The following is an 8,587-nucleotide window of genomic DNA, read 5'->3' as shown; positions in this document are numbered from 1 at the left end:
CCAGAGGTCCCTTCCAACCCCCACCATTCTGGAATTATGTGTGATTCTGTGAAAGGTGCCATTTCTGCTTTGGCTTTACCTAACTGAAGAAAGGCTTTGGCTCTTGGCTCCTTCGCCACCTCCTGCCTGGCGGATGGCAGGCAGTGCCAGCTCAGCACAGCGCAGGCACGGGGCTCTGCAGCAGCCACCCTGGCAATGCCGCTGCCCCTGCTGTCCTGGCTGCTCATCCCTCCGCAGCCATCAAGACTCGAACCCCAACTCACTCATCAAGCACCTTCCTGCCTCCAAGATGAAGCTGCAGTCAGAGAACTTCACCCTCCCAAGACAAATGCTTTGCAGCACGGAGAGGGCTTGGCTGCGGGGATTGCAAGACACAGAGAAAATGAAGTCAGCTAAAACAGATTCCCAAGAGAACTTGTGGATATCCTACACCTCTCTGACCCCTCTCTGCTTGGCTGCACAAGACTGCCCTTTTCTTCATCTTTTGTTAGAAAGTGGGAAAGCAGGGAGTTTAAAAAGCTCCTCTGCACGTTTGACCACTGGGGAGACGGCAAGATTGCAGCATGCTGGGGATGTTGCTGCGTTGCTGGAAGGTGCTGTGGTACTAACGCAATAACAGCTGGGGAAGAACCTCTGCAGAACAGGGCTGCAGCACCCTACTGCCCTCCTCGATACCGAGTCAGCTGCTGCAGTTTCAGAGGATTAAGGGAAGCCAAGTCAGTTTTGGGGATGACGTTTGCTTCAGAGATAATGTCAGCCCAGTGGCACATGGGAAACGCCCAGCAGCACGTGCAGAGCTGACAGCAAACTATTCCCATACAAAAAGCCCTTTCCCACAGTTCACAGCCTGCTTTTCATGCCAAGAGAGGCTGCACTCCTCATCACCTTGGCCTTTAACCCCCCAGCTGATCCCTTCTCCCGGCACAGCAGGGCTTGGACAGGACTTCACAGCTCACCCCTGGCTATCAGGCTGCTGGCCTCATGGGCCACGCCGCTGCAGTTTCCTCCTCCGCCCAGCACAGCTGGCTCTCCTGGAAGGCTCTCGGCCACTGCACAGACACCCACACATCTGCATCTGCAATTCCTGAGGAGCCCCGCAGGAGGCCAAATTTCTCTGTCTACTCCACTTCCCTCCTCTTAATCATGCACTCCACCTAAAAGGTGTTTTTCCAAATGAGTAATCTTTAGGCTGCTGCAATCAGGATGAGATCTCTCTCCCTTTACAACAGCATTAGCATATGACTATTTAAAACCTCCCAGGGTTAGCTCTGCCGTGCTTCCCGAAGATTGGTGTTGAGGTAAACAGGGACACTTGGCCTCCTCCTTCACAAGTTCTCTGTAGTTGAAGAGCAACAGAAAAGGAATGATTCATCCAAATCTTCCTGTAGTTGCTTAAAAGTTACTGTTTTACAAATACTGTATGAAAAGAACACAGTCAAGTTATTTTGACATTCACAGAAAGTTTTAATGACACTTAATATTTCTAGAATAAACGCTCCTCTTCCTCAGGAAAATGTGTCTCTTGGCCTTGTCAGAGCAAAGCCCTTCAGTAGGCGTGCTTCAATATTTATTTCTGCTGTGAATGTCTTGGATTAGTGAAGTTTGATGATTTTTAGAATGTGGATGAAGGCTGTGCTCACCTAGGAGACATTAAGTGACACCTGCAAGCCAGTACCTTCATCCAAAGCCTACTGCCGCCTTTCAGGCTGCTCCTCACGCTGTACCTCACATTTAGCTGTCACCTGAAGCCCAGCTCTGCACTCGGTAACTACAGATGTCTTGTTTTCCCATTGAAAATACATATATTGTCACAGCAGTGTACTTACCTATGACCCAAAGAGATGCAAAGTGTGTAACTCGCTCCTGGGCAGTCAATACAGCTTTGAGAATAAGTGTAACATACCCCCTCCAAGCCATCACACGTTCCAGGCCACGGGATGCCTAAAGGCTTCTCAAGGGACTTTTGTTCCATGCTGTTTCAATACCCCAGCCGTGGACCGGCTGACAAGATGTGAAATGAAGGTGTGTGGATACTCTCAAGTATTTCGGTATCTTCACCAGGAAAAAGTCCAGGAGCTAATCCCTAGAATACACTGGGTGAAAAACTCATTAGAGAAAACACAATTCACATGTCCATAGAAGGGATTCAAAATTTAATAAGTTGACACAGTGAACAATTCAAGAATCTTTAAAACATGAGAGTTAAGAAACAAAGTTTAGGTCACATATTTAGAAAAGGATGTTTCTTGTATCACAAAAGAGATCAAAAACATTTGCTCTGGTAAAAAACCAGCAATGCTGGTCCCTACTTGAAGTGACAATGCAATAACAGAACATTTTAAAAAGAAGCACCTGGAATTACATGGCCAGTTTCGAACTGCTCACGCCGTAATTTCTTCTCGTAGCAGCCTACCAAGGTGCTCTACAGTAAACAAGTCGAGAAGAGCCCGGCCCAGTGATAAAGCCAACAGAGTCAACTTCTGTAGGCAGAGGTCAGAGCCTCAAGGGTAAGCGAGCAAAGCAGTTTGATACAAGCTCACCTTCCTTCTCCTAGCAAGAAGAAACCACTTACTCCACAAAAGAAAGAAAAATGTCGTGATACTCTGAACAAAGTCACAGCAATAAGAGAAAGCAAGCAAAATACATTCTAAGGAAGATTCATTCAAAGGTAAGCATCGCTTTTTATTCCAATCAAAGGGAGATTCTAGTAGTGGAGGAACAGGCAGGCCACCAGGTCAGGCTGACGGTGCCCCCTCACTGCATGACTGACATTTGCTATCTGCAGCAAAGGGCCTACGACAGCACGGGTGGGTAACAAGCAGAAAACAATTTCAGGCTCCTCCATCACCGGACAGAACTTCAAGCAGAGCTTTTGTGCCCGATAACAGTCACCCGTTACTCTGCAGGTACCTATCCAGGAACTGGGAATAGCAGTCTAGAGAACAGAAGTAGCAGATGATGGGTGCTTCCGTACCTCCCATGTTATCCACGAGGACCACGGTGTGAGCTACGTGATGGAGATTCATGGTCACCGTGATCTGAATGAAGCTGCTCAGACAGGCACTTCCGCACTGGCATGTTTTAGCCACTTCCAGATCTTCACAAAGGTGAGAAGGAAGGAGATGACAACCATAAGGGATTCTGTTGAACAAGAGGAGTACTTGTGAATTCACTACAAAATTAACCAGTGTCACTCACACACAGTGACACGCCATATGCACCAGTTGGAAGAAACGTCTTTCCGAAACCATAGACAAGGCAAATTTGAAATTTTGCCACTTGCAATATTTGACTCGTTAGGAATTAAAACACCACTTTCCAAGACAATCACTAAAAACATGCATCCACGTTACTGACCCCTAAGTACCAAGGACCTGAACCCCAGAAGACACTGCAGCAAGAACCAGGGAGTTCACACAAATCATAACAGCCTGTATGACAGCGATAGAGAATTAGAGAATAAGAGAGAGAATAAGAGAATAAGAATAGTGAGACAACTGGGCATATATCTGCTCTTCCCTCACATTAGCCAGGAAGATGCAGCAAGAACCAGGGAGTTCACACAAATCATAACAGCCTGTATGACAGCGATAGAGAATTAGAGAATTAAAAAGAAGGATAAGAATAGTGAGACAACTGGGCACATATCTGCTCTTCCCTCACATTATTCAGGAAGATCACTGTATTTCATCCTGGCCTGACAAAGCACCCACAATTGGCTCCTTACTCTCTAACATGAAGAAGTGGTAGTAGTGTAAAAATACCGTATCCAGAGGGAACAGGAGATAAAATGAGCCTTTTTACAGTAATACTACATTGCAGGCAGTAAATTAAGGTTCTCTTGATATACCACTCTTTTCATCCATCATGTCAATAACGACATCCAGAGACAGGAACAAGAATTGCTTCTTTTTAAATTCACAGCAGAGCGGCGTTATGTTTGGGGTACAAAATAAATTATTTGCCTGAAGTTCTTCGTCGAGTTAACTTCAAAGTGTGGGTATCACCAGTGCCCAGAGCTGTCACTGGAGACTCACAGGACAGATCTCACTGACTCACATTCCGACTACACCTACATATTCCCAATTCTTTCTACATATCATCATTCACATAGCTAAAACTCCTGTGGGTTTTTTTTTTTCACCACCTCAATTTCAGGACATCCTTTTTTCCGGTCAGGAAAAGCATAATCACAGCTCTGGTACTTGCCCAGAATGCCACTACAAAGACTGATTTCCCAACATTTGCTTCTGCATCTTCCTTCCTTCAGTTTTCTTCCCTTCTCAAGTTTTTTACAGCCCATCATCACGCCTGTTTCTCATTCTCTGTTAATTCTCACATCCAGTGAATGTCAGACAGAACGTCTGTTGCCCACTTGTTAGACTTCTTTTTTCTTTTCTTTTCCATTTAAGATAATCAGGACCACTCCAACCCATGCTGTCTCCTAATAATCACAGACCCATGGGCAAGGGGACTGTTTCCATTGCCCCTTGTTTCACTCAGACTCCTGCATCAGAAAGCCTTTTTTTGTTCTGTGTGGGGCCGTTGTCTAAAAGCCTGCTGCATGGGGGCCAGGGGCTGGGTTCATGACTAGGTATCCTTAGGTACTCTGGTAATGTAATTGAGCACCAAAATCTGACCAGTGCGGAGGGATCATATTCTCTAGAAAAAACAAACAAACCATGCCTTAATAATATTTATACCAAAACCACTGCAATTTATATAAAGTTGGGAAAGGAGACACGTGGAGTTTAATTACACTAATAAAATCAGCAAGGTCAGAAGCGGGCAAGATTTGAACCAGAACATTTGGTTGCTCAGCTCATTTCCAGGGCGTGCCCTGCATGCCTGTGGACACCTTTAGCACGGACTTCTGAGCAATTAACCCAGGTTTATGGGGCACTCCTCACCCCCAAGGCAGGAACGGGCACAGAATGTAGATTAGGAACACTTCAAGTCTGTCTCTCCCCCCCTTTCTGTAGCCGTGACTTTTCCATCCTGCTCCCTTTGCACCCAGAACAGGGGTGGGAGTAGCAGCAGCTGGTACCTGAAGGATCACAGGCAGCGGCATGCAGGTGGAGCTACGTAACCGGTGTGGGGGAAGGGGAGAAAACTGATAACAAACAGCAGTCTGGCAAGGATGATGTTTACGTGGTAAAATAATAAGTTTAAAATTACCGCAGAACTGGGCTTCTCTGTGTAAGACAGAGCACCCTCCCTCCAACACCGAAGGAAATTAACAGCTCAAGGAAAACTTAAGGTTGGGAGAAGCCTGCAGGAGGTAACGCCAACTCCAGCGTGACATTCGCCCTTGGAGCAGCCACCTCACGGCACCTTTCTAACACTACTCAGCTCCTGTGAGGTCCTATCTCAAGGAGAGACAGACCGATCCATGTCTGTAACCAGGAGCTGCGTGGTAGAAGGTAGCCTTCTGCCAACACACTATTCTCACACGGGAAGGGACAGTGACAGGCTAATGGGTATTACACACAGTTTTAGGGTACCTTAACGTGAGCACAAGATGAAGGGCAGCCATGTTTGAAAGCAGTTTCCAAGCTAGAGCCCAACACAAAATAAGATCAGTGCCACAAAATCCACTGTCATGTAAGCTCCTCAATACAAAATGCCAGAAGTGGTTCAGGGTTGTAGGACTGATTCTCCTTTCCCACAGCTGGGCAAGAATATTCTGCTATGGTGCCCTCATTTTGTGGATAAAAAAATTTCAACCTATAGCTTTCTCTAAATGCTACCAAGTCACCAATTTACTGCGTTATCCTGTATAACAAAGGGATGATTTTGCAAGTGGAATTCAAAGCAACTTTAACCTTACGATTTTTAATAGGGGAAGAGCAATAGCCACTGACAGGAAAAAAAAACAAGTCAGGAAAGTTTAGACTCGACGGGTTTGAAACGGAGTAGGTGCAACGTGTACCCATCACGCTACTCTTACCTGTAATTTACGGTTGCTCTTGCAGCACACTCTAATAAAGTCAATGGTATTTTCAGTTGTATGTTGGGAACAAGTGGATTAGGCTGTTCAAAAGGATTTCCAAAGAGATCCAAGTTTTCAAGACAGAGTTTCCTAAAATCACTGGGCAAGAAAGGAAGTTTGTTTCGAGCCGCAGACAGAAAGCGTAGATGATCTAACTGGCCAATCTTGAATGGTAACCTAATCAACTCATTGTCATCGAGCTTTAAATTAACGAGTTCTCGCAGCTGGCAAAACTGAATTGGAAGTGCTTTAATTTTGTTTTGGCTCAGGTCCAAGAACTGGAGAGATTTCTGAAGGGTGGAGTTGCAGAGAGCCCCGCTGAAGGACTCCAGGTGATTGTCGTGCAAATTAAGCTCCTGAAGACAGATCAGGTCACCAATAGTCGCTGGCAGCTGCTTAATATGATTATGACTTAGGTCTAGTTTTCGGAGTTTCTTCAAACAAAGCACACGCATGTCGATTCGAGCAAGTTTGCAATACGAGGCTTGGAGATGTTCGAGGGAGTAAGGGAAGTTCTTGGTGAGAGGATAGTCCCTTCTTGAAGTTATGATCATTTTTGTCTTAGGTTTTTCAACTTCCGAGTTCTTTGCCGGTACCAAAGTTGAGAGAGGGAGAGCTCCTATGTCAGTCCCTTGGTGAGCCAGTCTCACAGCTGAAAGGAAATTCTTTAAATTGCTGGCATTTGCCTACAGGAAAAACACAAACGTGGAATTAAAAGTTCATTATTCTTGCGCTCGGTTGTGCTAACACTTTCTGAACTATTTTGTACGTGTACCAGGAGCTACTAACTCAGCAGGGCAATGAAATGGGAAAGGGAAACGACGAGATGTGCTGTTTACAGTATTTAAGAACAAATGGCATGCAATTTGAATGAGAAGTTACAACCTCTCTGAATAATCTAGATCAAACAAACTGCGCTGCATTACTCAGAAAAGGAACAAAGCACTGAATTCACAGCTGAAATGAAGTACAGAAAAAAAAGCCTGATGCACTGTGATCTTCCTAAGCTGCAACATGATAAAGGGACAGTTTATAAAAACACACATGGGGAAATCAGAGATCTAAGTCTTGAGGCAGTAATTTCTGAAAGTTGCTAGGAAGGAAAAGGATGGAAACTGAGGTTTAATTCAACATAAAGGAAGGTGGAAAGCTTCAAGGCAGATTAAGTAAGTGCTTCTGATCACACAGAGCTCTGTTTGGTTGTGCCAGCATCAAATGAGAGGACACTTATGTGCAGTCCTTCTGAAAACAACTGACCAATTTTGCTTTAGGTGGGGTAGAATATAATATAATGGCAGTAAGGACAGAAAGTCAAATCAATGGACTATCAGATGACCTGTATTTTAAATAAAGGGGAAGAAAGCTGTGATACATTTGTCGTACTGATATAATAATTAACTTTTATGAATAGGAGGGTGACCAAATATTTCTCTTCTAAATTTTCCAGCAAGTCTCTACTCAAGCTGATGTGCAGCTGACAGACACTGAGCTGCAAAGTGAATTCTAAAATGAAAAGCACGATGCATCCATACAAATAAAAGCCATCTCTCATTGCAGGAAAGAACAAATTTGGGAGTTTTGGCATGGCTCAGAGTCGAGAGGTTTGCACTCTGTTCCCAGCGGTAACTTGCCCAAGCCTAGTGACATGCATTTCTGCACCTGAAAGACAGTTTTGCTGCTAAATGTATTTGTTTATACCAAATTCTAAAGGGTCCAGAACTAGTTTACATAATATGCTGCAAGCACCTAGCACAACAGAGCAATGATCTTGGAGACTTCTGGATGCTAATGTGATACAAATAAAGACAATAAAGGTCAAACATATTTGACCGCATCAGTAACCTAAAATGATTGTTTGCCTTAAGCATCCCATGCACATCTATTCTCTTAACTCCTGATGTGACACTCTCCAGAGATGGGAAAGTTGCACGTCAAAAACCGTTGTACCCAAGACCACCAACATTCATTGTCTCAGCCAATCTAACTAAAACATTTAGCTATAGAACTCCCCCTAACTACAGGCAGATTTGTCATGTTTCCGAGGGTAGTAAGTAGCTAACTAAAATTGGAAGCAAGCAGAAAAAGTCCTCCAGATCTGTAAAGACCAAATAAAATAACTAACTATACATTAGAACGAAGTTGCAGGCAATATTTCTTTGCAGTCAAAGCATGAAGCACAACAGATACCTCTGTATCAAATTCCCTCCACAATACCTTCAGAAAGGCAACGTAGTATCTGTAAACCTGTTGTTGAGAAACCTTGATATGTTGAGAAAAATACTAAGACACATCTAAGGAAAAAAGCAAAGAATTAGTTGGAAGTGCTCAGGATGCAATTTTCTGCCGCAAGTCTGAAGTCTCAACCACAGAAAAGATGTCGGGGAAAGAGGTTAATCTGCGTTGATGCCTTCCAAGTCTCTTGTTTCAGAGCTAAATGAATGATGACAAGGCAATCAGAGATTACATGGATTTCAGACCTTGTGTGCAATGCGGCAGGCACAGGCTTGCTGAAGGAAAAAAACCCAACACAGGGACTTTATTATTTTTGCTCCAGGGCTGAATGCTCCAGACCGATGTTTCTCAACTTAATTTCTG

General features: G+C 44.4%; 1 protein-coding gene across 1 annotated transcript; it reads right to left on the bottom strand.

The window, feature by feature from the left end:
- Positions 1-2,888: 2,888 nt before the first annotated feature.
- Positions 2,889-6,678, bottom strand: LRR1 (leucine rich repeat protein 1; the record flags this gene model as incomplete). The annotated part of the gene is made up of 2 exons (XM_009703518.1): positions 2,889-3,141; positions 5,951-6,678. Coding segments are annotated over 2 exons (981 nt in total), but the record flags the coding sequence as incomplete, so codon positions are not given.
- Between the last annotated feature and the right edge of the window lie 1,909 nt (positions 6,679-8,587).

This window comes from Cariama cristata, unplaced genomic scaffold (assembly GCF_000690535.1).
Source record: "Cariama cristata isolate BGI_N322 unplaced genomic scaffold, ASM69053v1 scaffold19607, whole genome shotgun sequence".
Lineage (NCBI taxonomy): Eukaryota > Metazoa > Chordata > Aves > Cariamiformes > Cariamidae > Cariama > Cariama cristata.
Note: the sequence above shows the minus strand (reverse complement) of the source record. Positions and strands in the feature narration are given on the sequence as shown.